Consider the following 16,976-nt stretch of genomic DNA (forward strand, 5'->3'; position numbering starts at 1 on the left):
CCTCTCCCTCTCTCTCTGCCATCTATCTATCTATGTATCCATGCATTTACCTCTCTCTGTCTGCTATCTATCTATCTATCTATCTATCTATCTATCTATCTATTTCTCTGTGCTATCTAGCTATCTAGCTATGTATCTATGCACTTACTTCTCTCTCTCTGCCATCTATCTATCTATCTATCTATCTATCTATCTATCTATTTCTCTTTCTCTGTGCTATCTATCTATGTATGCACTTTCCTCTCCCTCTCTCTCTGTCATCTATCTATCTATCTATCTATGTATCTATGTATCTATCTATCTATGCACTTACCTTTCCCGCTCTCTGTGCCATCTATCTATCTATGTATCTATGCATTTACCTCTTTCTCTCTCTGCTATCTATCTATCTATCTATCTATCTATCTATCTATCTATCTATTTGTCTTTCTCTCTGCTATCTATCTATCATCTATCCAGTTACTCCTCTCTCTGCCATTTATCTATCTATGCATTTATCTCCCTCTCTGCCATCTCTCTCTCTCTCTCTCTCTATCTATCTATCCATTCATCCATCCACTTACCTCTCTCTCTCTGCCATCTGTCTGTCTATCTATCTATCTATGTATCTATCTATCTATCTATCTATCTATCTATCTATCTATCTATGCACTTACTTCTCTCCCTCTGCCATCTATCTATCTATCTGTCTATCTATCTTTGCACTTACCTTTCCCTCTCTCTGTGCCATTTATCTATCTATGTAGTTTCCTCTCCCTCCCTCTCTGCCATCTATCTATCTATGTATCTATGCATTTACCTCTCTCTCTGTCTGCTATCTATCTATCTATCTATCTATCTATCTATCTATCTATCTATCTATCGATTTCTCTTTCTCTGTGCTATCTATCTATCTATGCACTTACTTCTCTCTCTCTGCCATCTATGTATCTATGTATCTATGCATTTACCTCTCTCTCTCTGCTATCTATCTATCTATCTATCTATCTATCTATCTATCTATTTCTCTTTCTCTGTGCTATCTATCTATCTATCTATCTATCTATCTATCTATCTATCTATTTCTCTTTCTCTGTGCTATCTATCTATCTATCTATCTATCTATCTATCTATCTATGCACTTGCTTCTCTCTCTCTGCCATCTATCCATCTATCTATCTATCTATGCACTTACCTCTCTCTCTCTCTGCTATCTATCTATCTATCTATCTATCTATCTATCTATCTATGCACTTACTTCTCTCCCTCTGCCATCTATCTATCTATCTATCTATCTATGCACTTGCTTCTCTCTCTCTGCCATCTATCCATCTATCTATCTATCTATGCACTTACCTCTCTCTCTCTCTCTGCTATCTATCTATCTATCTATCTATCTATCTATCTATGCACTTACTTCTCTCCCTCTGCCATCTATCTATCTATCTATCTATCTATCTATTTCTCTTTCTCTGTGCTATCTATCTATCTATCTATCTATGCACTTACTTCTCTCTCTCTCTGCTATCTATCTATCTATCTATCTATCTATCTATCTCTCTCTGCTATCTATATCTATCTATCTATGTATGCACTTACCTCTCTCCCTCTGCCATCTATCTATCTATCTATCTATCTATCTATGCACTTACCTTTCCATCTCTCTCGGCCCTCTATCTATGCATTTACCTCTCTCTCTCTGCTATCTATCTATCTATCTATCTATCTATCTATGCACTTACCTGTCTCTCTCTCTGCCATCTATCTATCTATGCACTTACTTCTTTCCCTCTGCCATCTATCTATGTATCTATCTATCTATGTATCTGTGCACTTACCTCTCTCCCTCTGCCATCTATCTATCTATCTATCTATCTATCTATCCACTTACCTCTCTCCCTCTGCCATCTATCTATCTATCTATCTATCTATCCACTTACCCCTCTCTCTGCCCTCTATCTATCATCTGTCTATCTATCTATCTATCTATCTATCATCTATCCACTTACCCCTCTGTCTGCCATTTATCTATCTATGCATTTACCTCTCTCTCTGCTATCTATCTATCTATCTATCTATCTATCTATCCACTTACCTCTCTCCCTCTGCCATCTGTCTATCTATCTATCTATCTATCTATCTATCTATCTATCTATGTATCTATGCACTTACCTTTCCCTCTCTCTGTGCCTTTTATCTATCTATGCACTTACCTTTCCCTCTCTCTCTGCCATCTATCTATGTAGTTTCCTCTCCCTCTCTCTCTGCCATCTATCTATCTATGTATCTATGCATTTACCTCTCTCTCTCTGCCATCTATCTATCTATCTATCTATCTATGCATTTACCTCTCTCTCTGCTATCTATCTATCTATCTATCTATCTATGCACTTACCTGTCTCTCTCTCTGCTATCTATCTATCTATGCACTTACTTCTCTCCCTCTGTGCCATCTATCTATCTATGCCGTATCCTCTCCCTCTCTCTCTGCCATCTATCTATCTATCTATCTATCTATGCACTTACCTTTCCCTCTCTCTGTGCCATCTATCTATCTATGCAGTATCCTCTCCCTCTCTCTCTGCCATCTATCTATCTATCTATCTATCTATCTATCTATCTATCTATCTACCTCTCTCTGCTATCTATATCTATCTATCTATGTATGCACTTACCTCTCTCCCTCTGCCATCTATCTATCTATCTATCTATCTATCTATGCACTTACCTTTCCATCTCTCTCGGCCCTCTATCTATGCATTTACCTCTCTCTCTCTGCTATCTATCTATCTATCTATCTATCTATCTATGCACTTACCTGTCTCTCTCTCTGCCATCTATCTATCTATGCACTTACTTCTTTCCCCCTGCCATCTATCTATCTATCTATCTATCTATCTATGCACTTACCTCTCCCTCTCTCTGCCATCTATCTATCTATCCACTTACCCCTCTCTCTGCCATCTATCTATCTATCTATCTATCTATGCACTTACCTCTCTGCCTCTGCAATCTATCTATCTATCTATCTATCTATCTATCTATCCATCTATCTATGGATTTCCCTCTCTCTCTCTGCTATCTATCTATCTATCTATCTATCTATCTATGCACTTACCTTTCCCTCTCTCTGTGCCATCTATCTATGTAATTTCCTCTCTCTCTCTCTGTCCCATCTATCTATCTATGTATCTATGCATTTACCTCTCTCTCTCTCTGCTATCTATCTATCTATCTATCTATCTATCTATCTATCATCTATCTATCTATCTATTTCTCTTTCTCTGTGCTATCTATCTATCTATCTATCTATCTATCTATGCACTTACTTCTCTCTCTCTACCATCTATCTATCTATCTATCTATCTATGCATTTACCTCTCTCTCTCTCTGCTATCTATCTATCTATCTATCTATCTATCTATCTATCTATGCACTTACCTTTCCCTCTCTCTGTGCCATCTATCTATCTATGCAGTATCCTCTCTCTCTCTCTCTCTCTGCTATCTATCTATCTATCTATCTATCTATGTATCTATTTCTCTTTCTCTGTGCTATCTATCTATCTCTCTCTCTATCTATCTATCTACCTATCTATGCACTTACTTCTCTGTCTCTGCCATCTATCTATCTATCTATCTATCTATCTATCTATCTATTTCTCTTTCTCTGTGCCATCTATCTATCTATGCCGTATCCTCTCCCTCTCTCTCTGCCATCTATCTATCTATCTATCTATCTATCTATCTATCTATGCACTTACCTTTCCCTCTCTCTGTGCCATCTATCTATCTATGTAATTTCCTCTCTCTCTCTCTCCCATCTATCTATCTATGTATCTATGCATTTACCTCTCTCTCTCTCTGCTATCTATCTATCTATCTATCTATCTATCTATCTATCTATTTATCTATTTCTCTTTCTCTGTGCTATCTATCTATCTATCTATCTATCTATCTATCTATGCACTTACTTCTCTCTCTCTGCTATCTATCTATCTATCTATCTATGCACTTAGTTCTCTCTCTCTGCTATCTATCTATCTATCTATCTATCTATCTATCTATGCACTTAGTTCTCTCTCTCTGCTATCTATCTATCTATCTATCTATCTATCTATCTATGCACTTACCTCTCTCCCTCTGCCATCTATCTATCCACTTACCCCTCTCTCTGCCATCTATCTATCTATCTATCTATCTATCTATGCTCTTACCTCTCTCTGCTATCTATATCTATCTATCTATGTATGCACTTACCTCTCTCTCCCTCTGCCATCTATCTATCTCTCTATCTCTCTATCTATCTATGCACTTACTTCTCTCTCTCTGCCATCTATCTATCTATCTATCTATCTATGCATTTACCTCTCTCTCTGCCATCTATCTATCTATCTATCTATCTATCTATCTATCTATGCACTTACTTCTCTCTCTCTGCCATCTATCTATCTATCTATCTATGCATTTACCTCTCTCTCTCTCTGCTATCTATCTATCTATCTATCTATCTATGCACTTAGTTCTCTCTCTCTGCCATCTATCATGCTGCAGGGAGGGAGGGGAGTCTCCTCTTCGAAGGGGCTCCAGGGTCTCTCAGAGGAGTGGACCTGGCCTTGAGGAGGGATGTAGTTGTCTACTAGTAAGTTCATCTACTGTTCGGTTGGGGAAATGGACAGATTGGACTACAATTCCCATCAGCCTCTTGGGTGGGAAGGCATTTTCAGCCCTTTTTGGGGGCGGGGAACAACCGGTTGAATTTCCTGGGATTCCCCTGAAATATTTGAGAGACCAGAAAAGAAACGGAAAGTGATTGAATTCCCCGGATTCTGGGGAATTCCATGGAAATTGGCAGCACTGCATTGTCTGAATCAGAGCCTTTGGCAATGTCCCCAGAGAGACCCCCCTCTGGCTCTGCCTTTTGATGCCAGGAAAGCGAGGCCCTCTTTGGGGATGCTCTGGTGTCTCTCCTCCTTTTGAAGGGGAGCCAAAGCTCCCTCCCTCCCTCCTCCTCTCTCTGTCCTCTGCCATCTATCTATCTATCTATCTATGCACTTACCTTTCCCTCTCTCTGTGCCATCTATATATCTATGCATTTACCTCTCTCTCTCTGCTATCTATGTATCTATCTATCTATCTATCTATCTATCTATTTCTCTTTCTCTGTGCTGTCTATCTGGAAGCCCACCCTGTCCCTTAAGAGTATCAACACACACACATTGCCCCCCCCCCCCTTTATACAAAAGGATGCCTTTTTCTTTCTGGAGGGAGCTGGGATTGGAGCCCCCTTCTCTGGATGGGAGTCTGAACAGAAGAGGAGCCTTCAGTGGGGACTGGCAGGGCCCCAGTTCTGCAGGGAAAGTCCATAGAAGAATGCCCCCCTTGCCTTTTGGAAATGGGGGGGTGCTCCATGGGATGAGCAGAAGAAGTGCCCCAAGGGCAGGAGGGCCAGAGGCTGTTGAGGGGAACCAGAGGAAGGTAGGGGAGAAGGAGAAGGAGAGGCCTTGTCTCATCAGAGTTTTAATGTGAACACCAGATTAAGGCAGAGTCTGAGGTAAAAATAAATTCCTGTCTGGACCTCATTTATTGGGCTTTAATGGGGGGGGGTGTCTCCCTTCTTCAGTCTCCTGCTGCCTCTCTCATCTCTTCCTCTTGTCTGGGTCTCTTTCAGGGTTTCACACTTTACAGTGGATGGTTGGCTGTGAGCTGAGGAAAGATGGGAGCAAAGGCGGGTATGACCAGGATGGCTATGATGGGAAGGACTACATAAGCTTTGACAAGGAGACCCTCACCTGGACGGCAGCCGATCTGCCAGCCCTGAACACCAAGAGGAAGTGGGAGGCTGAACCTGCCATTGCCCAGCGCAAGAAGGCCTACCTGGAGGAGATCTGCATTGAGTGGCTGCAGAGATACCTGGAGTATGGGAAGGAGGAGCTGCAGAGGACCGGTGAGGGGATTATAGTGAAGATCATGAAGGAAGGAGTGGGACAGCAGGACACAATGTCTTCCTATTCCTCACATTCCACACACTTTCTTTTCACAATTATAGAAAGAGCAAACACTGCCGGCATAAAAAGGGTGAGAGAGTGTGGGACTCTTCCTCTGGACGATTGGGAGGGATGCAGTTTTGAATACTTTTCCAGAGTTTTGAAAGAAAACTCCTAAAAGTAGTCACCAAAGCTGCAGATGGGGCTGGATTTTGCTCCATGTTTCCTTACAGGACACTTGATCCTGTTTAGGATCAAAAGGAAGCCTCCAAACATACAGCCTCCCTTCAACTTCATCCTAAAGTGGTACTGTCCACCTTCTTTCTTTCTCCTTCTTGGGCAGATCTTGCTGGACAATGAAACAGAAGCACAGAATCCAAGTGCAAAAAAGAGGAAGGAAGGGGACAAAACAAAGAAACTTAGTGGCATCTCTTTATAACAGGTTTTCATTTGGGCTTGAGCTTTCATGGATGTAAACCCACTTCTTCAGACTGTATACAAAGTGCTATAAAAGGACGCTGTTTCTGAAAGCTCAGGCTTTTCAGATTATGTCTGAGCATGTGCAGAGTGCTATTTCCTTTCAGGTGGAAACAGCTTTTCAGAAGTCATTATGAGAACATGGTGCCTCTGGGCATGTGTCAAGGTCCTTATTGTCCAAAATGGATCCAGTGTAAAATAACAAAACCATGGACCCTGTAATTTTTATTTTGGACTTGCATCCTGATGACATTGAAGCTATTCCTGCAGGTAGCTCTTCTGTTGTCTCCAATAGATCTTTAGAATCATAGAATCATAGAGTTGGCAGAGACCACAAGGGCCATCCAGTCCACCCCCTTCTGCCATGCAGGAACTCTCAATCTAAAGCAACCCCAACAGATGGCCATCCAGCCTCTGTTTAAAGACCTCCAAGGAAGGAGACTCCACTACACTCCAAGGGAGTGTGTTCCACTGTCAAACAGCCCTTACTGTCAGGAAGTTCCTCCTAATGTTGACGTGGAATCTCTTTTTCTGGAGCTTGCATCCATTGCTCTGGGTCCCAGTCTCTGGAGCAAAATGTATTCAAATTATATGCATTGAAGCAAAAGAGATCATCCTTGATGCTCATACTGCTTCTGGTTTGTAGAAAGTTGAACCTCTTCACATGTGAACACCTGGAGACATTTGCCCCTAAGATGCCCTGAGAATCCTCAGAACCATGAGTTACTGTACTGTAGCTGAGATTTTTCAAAGCATCTGGGGGGCTGGAGAAGGTTTTCAAAAGTTCTTACAGAGTCCTCTGGATGTGAAGCCAGAATCTGTGGTACTGGATACGACTGTCACCTGAGGGATCTTGCTTTTATAAACTGGAGCATATGCCTTACCTACCATTTGGAAAGCTCCTCTGCTAATTCTGATGCCTTTTTTGCAGATCCCCCAAAAGTGAAGGTGACACGCAAGGCAGATTATGACAATATGGAAACCCTGATCTGTCGGGTTGATGGCTTCTACCCAAAGGACATTGATATTGCCTGGACAAAGGATGGGGAGGTCTGGATGGAAGATACCTTCAGTGGACTTGTGTCCCCCAACTCAGATGGGACATATTACACCTGGCTGAGCATCAAGATTGAACCCAAGGACAGGGAACGCTACAAATGTCATGTGGAGCATGATGGACTTCCAGAACATGTGGACTTGGCCTGGGAGGGGCCTGGTGAGTTTTCTGAGGCCAGGATTTTGGGAGGGGCAAAAGGCAGAGCAGAACCAAAGACACCATCAGTAGCATGGCAGACTATGACATCAAGCCCAATTGTATAGTTTTCAACACCAATATTACCCTTTCTAGAGAGTGCCAGTCTGTTGTGATGATTTAAGCATTGGATTATGATTCTGTATACCAAGATTCAAATTCCATCTCGCCCATGTTAACCAACTGGGTGACCTTGACCAAGTTACACTCTCTCAACCTCAGGATGGCAATGGCAAACTCGCTCTGAAGAAGCTTGTCAAGAAAACCTCTGATAGGTTTGCCTTAGAGTTGCCATAAGTCAAAAATGACTTGGAGGCACAAATCAACAACAACAAATTACCCTTTCTAGCAAATACCTTGTGCCTTGTAGGCCATAAATTCACAGCCTACACCTTACATAAAGGGTGTCTGGCATCTTTCTGCCTCTAATCTGAGTGGATATGATTATGTCTTAGTGAATGTCTAAATTATATGATGTAAATGTACCAGCAAAACACAATAAGTAAAGCTTATTCTTTCTTTATGTATGCATTTAGAGTATTTATACCCTGAGTGGCTTACAAATTATTGACTGACAGTTCCCTGTCATCAGGCTTAAAATCTAAGTAACTGTTTTGAGAGTACTGAGTGCTGTATTAAGGGGTATATAAATGTAAATGCTATGCTATTGCTAACACTGAAGAAAAAGGAATAGCAGTGTGAAAACAGACTAAGTCCAGGATGCTGGCTGCTCTTCTCCCCCTTACAGCCCAGGAGGGAGGGCCTCTCACCAGCCACTGGGGCCCAGCCATGATGGACCTGTTTCTGGCTGCTCTTTTATTATGGCTTCTCCCTGTGAAAAGGGATTGCCACTTCCAATTCCAGTTTTGCAAATCTTGACAGGTGATCATGGGGGCTGGGCTGTTCCTTGAATGAACACAAACACACACACATACTTACTTTAGCCTCTCTCTCTTTTTTAACTCCATGGACTCCCCAGTACCTCCTCCATAAAGAGTTTAGTTTAGGGGCTTCCTTTTAATTCTTTTGCTCTTTTCCATTTCATTGTCAGCTTCCAACCTGGGGCTCATCATCGCATGTGTGGTGGGTGCTGTCCTTCTGGTTGCTGGGATTGTTTGGATTGCTATGTATATCAGTGAGTAAATTCTGAATGCATTTACTTGTGGGGAGGAAGCATTCTGTGGTTGTGGGGAGGTTCATTTTCCTGTGGAGGATCCCGAGGCTTGAGGAGAAGTTTCATCTTAGCCAACCCATGATTCAGAGCATGGACTGGGCTTCACTACTTCTCTCAGTTTCTGTAAATCCGCATCATGACCCTGAGTCTCAGCCTATAGACTGGGGAAGCTTTCCCATCTTTACTAATGTCTTTCCTAGAGACCCTGAAAGACTTCCATCCCTGTGGGTTGATGGAAAAAAATGTGAGAAGTATCATGGGAGGAGGGTGTGTGGTCTTCTTCATCAGATTATGAAACTGTGTTGGCCTCTGAGGGTCAGCTCTATAACTCCCTAAATCTGTCTCTGCAGAAAAACGCCAAGATGGCTACAAAGCAGCCTCAGGTAAGTCATTCCTTCCCCTTTGTATGTTTATTTCAAGATGGGTCAGGATGGAGTGGGAATGAGGATTTATTGTTGTTGTGTGCCTTCAAATAATTTCTGATTTATGGTGACCCTAAGGAGAACCTATCATGGGGTTTTCTTGGCAAGTTTCTTCAGAGGGTGGTATCCATTGCCATTCTCTGAAGCTGCAAAAGTTTGACTTGCTCAAGGTCAACCAGTGGGTTTCATGGCTAAGCGAGAATTTGAAACATGTTCTCCAGAGTCATAGGCCACCACACTACACTGGCTCTCAGTGAATTAATTGATGCATGTGACCTATGTGTCCAAGTGTTAGGCTGTCTCGGAAGTTGCAAAAGAGCACCAGCATGGAACCTAGCTTTCTAGCCCCTTCCATAGACAGCTAACAACCTAGGAAACAGTTTTGTATATTGTTTTCAGAAAGTCTAGATCTCCTGAATGTAGATCCCAAATACAGACATCTGGTCTCACAAGTAAAGTACAGAATGAGCCATGCTAAGAGATGGAACCGTCCTATTATTTATTTGATAAATAGATTTATTTGATAAATAGATCTGAATCTGAGGTATTACAGAGGCAGATGGGAGTGGAGAAGGAGGGTCCTGTTCTCAGAATCTGGAGGTGGGGAGTAGGTCATTCCAACCGTTGTCCTTCCTTTGAAGCTCCACCATCTCTCATTGCAGTTTTTCTATTGGTTCTGTAGTATTTGTAAGGTTCTAGTTAGTGATATTTATTTCAGAAAAGATCTCAGGATTTAGAAACTTCATTACAGTTCCAGCATAAATGTTGATAAGATCCCTTAATTTTACAGCCTCACCAACAAAGTGGGGTGAGTGGAGAGTGGAATCTATGAATCACACTGGAGCCAAATATCATTTATGTAAAATTTTAAATGTATTTTCTCTTATTGAAGAAGAGAGTTATGAAAGGGAACTTGCCCAACATATAACCCCATTTTTCCTTATCTATAGAGGAAGACAGCCCAGTCAGTTCCCCATGGCCTTCTCAGACCATGTGAGGGGGCCATATCAAAATCAATCCAACTATTGTATAAATGGGAGACGTAGACTTTATCATAGCCATTCATCTTGTCTAACAAAATTTCAGATAGGATGAGCTCTTGTAAAGCTGAGTTTTAATAATGTGGTTATCTAATGATATTACCAGCCTGATACCACATAAGCCAATTTATAATTCAATTCTCAAGTTTATTCTTCCACGGGTCTCATGAAAGTGGTTGGCCATCAGTATAAACAGCATTGTGTTTCTATAAGATTTATTTATTTATTTATTTATTTATTTACGTTCTTTATACCCCGCCCTTCAGCCCTAATGGCTCTCACAGCGGCTTACAATTATTATTTTTAATAAGACGGTTCCCTGCCCTCAGGCTTACAATCTAAAAGACACAACACAAAAGGAGAAGGGAATGGTGGTGGGAAAGGGGACAAGTTCCACAAGTTCATCTTGCAGATTTAAACACTTTCTTTTTTCACAAATGAAATTTGTTCATCTGATCAATGCTCTAAAGCACATCAGTGATTTGCTTTAGTTTGTGGTGGTAGGAAAAAGTGTTGCCAAACCTTGGTCAAAAGGATGGCTAGGAGGATCAAATGTGACCAACGTTGGGGGGGGGGGGGGTCGGGTGATGCTACTCAGTCTTCTTGAAGTACTGTTTCTCTCAACATAGCATAGGATGTTGATATTTTGCCAGCTGTAGGAAAAAGAGACCTGGGATGCAGCTCTGTGTCTCTGGGCATTTACCATATTTTCCGGCGTATAAGACGGCCCCCAACTTTTAAAATGAAAATATAGAGTTTTATCACCGTATGAGGCTATCCTCCTCCTGAGTAGCGCAGAAGCCGGCCGGGCACGCGCGCACAAGGCTGCCAGCTTCCTAGGCCTCCGGAGGACTGAGAGGCCGGCGGCCCCGAGAACGCGCGCCTGGCCGCGGGGCTGCCGGGCTCAACCCAGCATACAAGACGACCCCCGACTTTTGACCCAATTTTATTGGGTCAAAATGTCGTCTTATACACCGGAAAATACAGTATTAATCTAATCATGGCATCTTTCCTTACAACCTTGGAGAAACCTTCTTAGTTATAGTGGTGATCGGCATTATAGCTCCAATATCTGCTTGATTCAGGTTTTTCACAGAGACAGCTTTAGTGTACCTGAAGTGATCCTTCTCAGCCTGTCCTTTCTTTCCAGATTCTGTCTAATTTTAAAAAGGTTTTGGTATTATACACTTGTGCCTCTGAGAATGTTACATAAGAGTTATTTGAATGTTTTATTAAGACACACAGTGTCTGTGATGGCAACAGGGTGGTGTTGTCCAGTGTGTAGATTAGATGGATAGAGATTCACAAAAGTACCACGAAGACATTTGATGCCATAGTGGGAGGTAACACCACAAGGTTCTTACATTATGTGGCAGTGGTGGGACAGACACTAACTCCCATAGGACTTATATAATTTTTTAAAAATTTATTTTATTTTTATGTATCTTTTTTATCTCTTATATCGTTTATTGTATTTTAAGAGAGGGATTGAGGGTTTTGGAATACATGTTTTTGTGGGTCTTTAAAATCTTTGTAAGCCGCCTCGATAGCATCTTGTAGAGGGGCGGGATATAAATAAATTTTATTATTATTAGGACTTTATCACACTCATGGAATCCCTTACAAAAACGGGATTTAAATTAGAATTAAATTTAAAAAATCCTGCAAATGTGGAAAGGTTATCACATGACATTACTATGAAAGTGAAATAAAGCTAAGATAAAGTGAAGCCAAAAGGAACAAAAACGGCAGCTTTTTACTTACAAGAAGTTCTGAATGGAAAAAGCTGCCGTTTTTGTCTCTTTTGCCTTCGCTTTATCTTCACATTATTTCACTTTGGCGGTAACATTTTGATAACCTTCCCGCATTTACGGGTTTTTTCTAATTTAATTATAATTTAAATCCTGTTCTGTTCTAGTGTGATAAGGTCCTTAGACATTGTGAAGACTCACGTAAACCACAGTTTGTCAAAAGATAGCGGAGAAAGGATAGAGATTCCAGTGAAAATTGCCACTGCAGAAAGAAACCAGCTACATATGCACTTGGTTGGATTCAGCATGATCTTACAGCAAAAAGCTTACAGAGAGAGAGAGAGATGATTTTGAGCTTTATGCTGGGTTTTGAAACTGCAGGACTCCACATTTTTATATGTACATTTTTATGGCTAAAGCAGTTAGGGTAAGCTGATAACTCTGTGTGCATGTGCATGAGCACATGCACACATCTGTCCTGAAAAAGTGGAAAAATCTAATCCCCCCTGTCCAAAGAAATGACTCTCAGTTTTTTCCTCTACTTTTTAGTGAGTGACCATGGATCCAACAGCTCTGGGAGAGGTAAGTGCTAAGTGAACCCCAGCCCAAATTCAGAGTGAACTGCAAGAAAAAAGACAGAGAGAGAAAGGTTAGACATCCAAGTCAATGATTCTCTTTGATCCCTACCCATCCTCAATACTTTCCCAACCTTATGCAGAGTTTGGGCAAGGGAAAGGGATACACTTTCTGTCCTGTCTAGATTCTCCACCACCTTCTTTTTCAGGACAAGAGCCCAGTACTGGAGTCTGTAAGGCACATCTGGACTCTGAAATCAGAATCACCACAGAAGCTGTGAAGCCAACCAATATAGACATTGCTCATTGGAGTTTGTAATACAGAGGAAAAGGGGAAGTTTAAATGGTGTTTATCCCATACAAATTGCACAGTTACTATTAAATCGCAATGAAGATTTTCATACATAACTATCATTATCCCAGGAATAACCAAGCAATAAACAGCAATAAAGCATTCACAGGATTTTCCCGTGAATGATTTGTTGCTGTTTATGGCTTGGTTATTCATGGGTTAATGGCACTTTAATTGCTTTTCAACGCGATGTCGTATGAAAACCTTTATCACAGTTGCACAATTTTCATGGGATATTTCCGGGATAATGGCCATTTAATCACGGCGTCATGTGAAAATCTTACTTTCAAATGCACGATTTTCATGGGATAATCCCCATTTATACTTCCAGTAGTCCCCGTGTGATAAAGTCCAGTGTAAACTTGCCCACTTCCCAGTGAGGCTCATGAAGCCTTATCCCCAGACAACTAATGCCTTCCCCTTCTTATAATGCAACTTTCAAGTCATATGTATAATTTAAGGAAAGGCTAATACAGTTTCCTTCTTTCTGTTTCAGGGAGCACTGCACCCATCTAACAGCTCGAAAACAGGTAAATGGTGTGCATGTGGTGGGGAGAGCAGGTCAAGCCTTGAGATAAAGAATCCAATGTCCAGTCCATACTTCAGGGCAAATTCTCTCTCCCAACTTTATGCAGGAAATTTCAGTAATTGTGAAGGGAGAGGAGTTCAAAGGGAGGAGAAGGATGCTGTGGCAGAGGGCAGTTGGGCATTCATGACACTTGGAGGGCATCCAGTAAAATCCTCAGGAAAAAGAGAGACAGCTCTCCAGAGTATTAGAAGATGGTCTTAATGAGCTGTATCCCCTGAAGAGGTTTCTGAATATGTGTTGAAAAACTTTGCATTAGCTGACAAATAATAATAATAATAATAAATTTTATTTATATATCGCTTTTCCAACAGATCAAAGCAGTTTACAGAAATGCATAAACAATGACATAAACAATTACATTAACAAATATACAACTAAAAATTCATCCCCTTACCTTAACTAAATACAGTTAAAGTAATCACAATATGATTAAATTAATAACATTAAAGTCTATTAAGATATACCCCCAACCCAATATCAAATATACAAATACAATCACAGCAGCAAAAACTCATTACAATGCAATAAAATATAAAATAGATAACAATTAAGACAATACTATCAAATACTATCAGACAGTAATATCAAATTCTAACAATCACCTTGTACTAGTATATCCTCCAGCTGTTGTAATATTAGTTCTTGTTGACTTGGAAGCTTTGAGGGTGCTGCTCTCACCGGTCCCCACTTCCTCACAGCTGCGCATGGTGTTTCTGGGGCTGGGGTGCTCTCATGTCCTGGCTGGCTTGGAGGCTTCACCAGTGAGCCAGCTTTGAGCATGCCGCTCTCACCGATCCCTGCCTCCTCACAACTGCACATGGTGTTTCTGGCGTTGGAAGACCATCTTCCAACATCTTGAGATGTGTCTGCCGTTTCTCTGTGACATTCAAGATACTTGCCATACTGTCTGCCTGCCCTGCCTGTACCACTTCAGCCAAACAGGTTTCTCTGCTCCTCCTGCTCCATCTCTTCCTCCTCCTCTCTCCTACCTCAGCTGGGCAAGATTGTGTCTCTTCCATCTTGGGCATTTTGCCATTATGCACTTTAAGGAAAAGGAAAATTGTAGCAGTGATTTTCTAGGGAAAGCAGGTGCCTGTCCTGGAATGCTGCCAACCACACACACAAACAAATGCTGATAGTGATGGCTCAGCAAGAAATCTAGGCAGCTGAGAAACAGTCTACAGACCTTTCTATAGTCCAAGAGAAGCAAGCCACAAACAAAAGCCAGGGTCAGGATACCACAAGTCACGGAAGCCAGTTCAGCCCAAAGTCAGGGCAGCCAGAAGGTAGGAGTAGTCCAGTTCGTTCCAAAGTCGTAGGTTCGGGGGCAGACAAAGATTCAAGAGCACGGAGTTCAAGGAGCCAGTGCCGACAGCAACCACAGTGAAGGATTTGCAATAAACTCTGGCAAAGGGTGGGCGTTCTCCAGCTGCTTAAATGAGAGATGCTCTCCCTTGTGCCAGCTGTTGCTTATCTGCAAGCCTCTTGGATCTGCGCACACAAGAACTCTCAGCTCTCCTCTGCCTGAAAGAAGGAACCTCCATGCTTTGGTCTTCCACAGGGGCAACACTAAGCTGCTGAGCATCTGGAGGGCACCCCACAGAGCTAGGGTCTGGTTGAGCCTCAACCACTGGGGCTGGAAGATCAGAGCTGGGGTCTGGCAGGGCAGAACTGGGACCTGGTATAGCCTCAGTTTCTTCTTGCACCCGAGGAGCCACGGCCTCCTCCGAGTCCTGCTCTTGGCTGGCCATGACAGTGCCCTGAAGAAGAAGGAAAGTGCTTCCTTTCCCTGATTGTGCATTTTGCAAGGAAAGAAAGCAGCCCCCATTCTCAGCACCCTAGTCATTTTTGTATATATTAGATTATCAGGTAGCAAAGAAATTATTTCAGCTTCTAGTCTTGGAATTTTTGGATGGAGTTGGCAGCTTACCTTCATCTCTTTGTACAAGTTGAGTATCCCTTATCTGGAATTCTGAAATCCTCTAAAATCCAAAATTGTCCACATGGGCGGCTGAGATAGTAACATCTTTTCTTTCTGATAGTTCAGAGTACACAAACTGTGTTTCATTCACAAAATTATTGCAAACATCATGTATAAAATTATCTTAAGGCTATGTCTATAAGGTGTATCTGAAATGTAAATGAATTTTATGCTTAGACTTGGATCCCCAGGCCAAGATATCTCATTATGTATATGTGAATATTCCAAAATCTGAAAAAATCCAAAACCCAAATCACTTCTGGTCCCAAGCATTTCAGATAAGGAAGGCTCAACCTGTACATGTTTTGAGATCGTATCCTTCCCTTCCTCCAAAGCAGTCGCTGGAATCTATGGGGTGTCATGCTCAACTCTGCTGGTAAAATAATCTGGGTTGGAAGAAAACCTGGAGTCTATTCCTGTTACAATCTGTGAAAGACTTTGGCACCTTCATCTGTTACAACTCACAATCTCCGCCTCACCTTCAGCCTGATTCTAATTCTTTCAGTTTCATTATCTTGCTCTCATTTTAAAGCATTTCCCTGTTTTTCTCTCCCTAGCATAACTGGCAGATTTGCCATGTAAAGAAGGGAGGAAGAATTCACTACAAGAGTGTTCATCAGCACTGAATTCTGCTGTATCCCTTGAGGATTTCTTCAGTCTGTTTCACTGGCTGTCACCAATACAGATTTGTAGAAATATTTTGATTGCAGGGAGCTGGGTTTGCTTTTTTTTTTAATGTCTCTGAGATGCTGCCTAAAGCTGCTTTTTGTAATTCCTTCTTGCAGAATAGTATTAAGTTAATGAAAACCAATCCTCCTTCCCATTTTGTTCAGTGAAAAGCCTCTTAATGGACATGCCTGTCTAAATCAATTAAACATTGTAACGATCCAACATTTGAGAGTGATACTTCTGTTTCTGAACTGGAGGTCATTCCCCTCACCCCCAATATTGGAGAGAAATGGGACAGAAAATTCCCTGATTACTTCCTCATCTGGCCATCTCTACTTTTTTGGCAAAAGTGATTGAATGGCCTTGTTCTCATTTCTAGCTGTTCATTGTTTCAATTACTACAAGATCTAATATGCTTTTAGCTTTTTTTTGGGGGGGGGGGAGGTGCAACTTCCTATGCAGAGATGTTTTCCTTAGCTTATTATATCAATTAAACAATAGAAGGCAACATTTTCTATTTTGCTTTACAATCCTGAAGGTATGACCTAAATTTTTTAAAGACTGTATTAAATAATAAAGAGATTTGTTTCCTTTTTCCTCTGCTGTTGCTTGTTTCTTGAATGTCAGAAGTACTCAGTCATTTGCTGTATTCTAGGGCCTCATTCACTCTATATAATAAACTGGTTTTCAAACTGGTGTAAACGGTTTAAAAGGCCCTTGTTCTGAATT

At 41.4% G+C, this 16,976-nt stretch overlaps 1 protein-coding gene across 1 annotated transcript in view; it reads left to right on the forward strand.

The window, feature by feature from the left end:
* The window catches only part of LOC149320499 (major histocompatibility complex class I-related protein 1-like), a 50,171-nt gene extending 33,327 nt beyond the window's left edge, over positions 1-16,844 (forward strand). Inside the window, exons 3-9 of the mRNA XM_089501950.1 lie at positions 5,650-5,925; positions 7,374-7,658; positions 8,746-8,829; positions 9,219-9,251; positions 12,631-12,663; positions 13,505-13,538; positions 16,136-16,844. Of these exons, the coding sequence (XP_089358076.1) occupies positions 5,650-5,925; positions 7,374-7,658; positions 8,746-8,829; positions 9,219-9,251; positions 12,631-12,663; positions 13,505-13,524 (731 nt within the window). The 3' untranslated portion in view covers positions 13,525-13,538; positions 16,136-16,844. The remainder of the gene's footprint in view (positions 1-5,649; positions 5,926-7,373; positions 7,659-8,745; positions 8,830-9,218; positions 9,252-12,630; positions 12,664-13,504; positions 13,539-16,135) is intronic.
* The last annotated feature ends 132 nt before the right edge of the window (positions 16,845-16,976 follow it).

This window comes from Sceloporus occidentalis, unplaced genomic scaffold, assembly GCF_023333645.1.
Source record: "Sceloporus occidentalis isolate IW3139 unplaced genomic scaffold, rSceOcc1.0.p SCAF_1, whole genome shotgun sequence".
Taxonomy (NCBI): domain Eukaryota; kingdom Metazoa; phylum Chordata; class Lepidosauria; order Squamata; family Phrynosomatidae; genus Sceloporus; species Sceloporus occidentalis.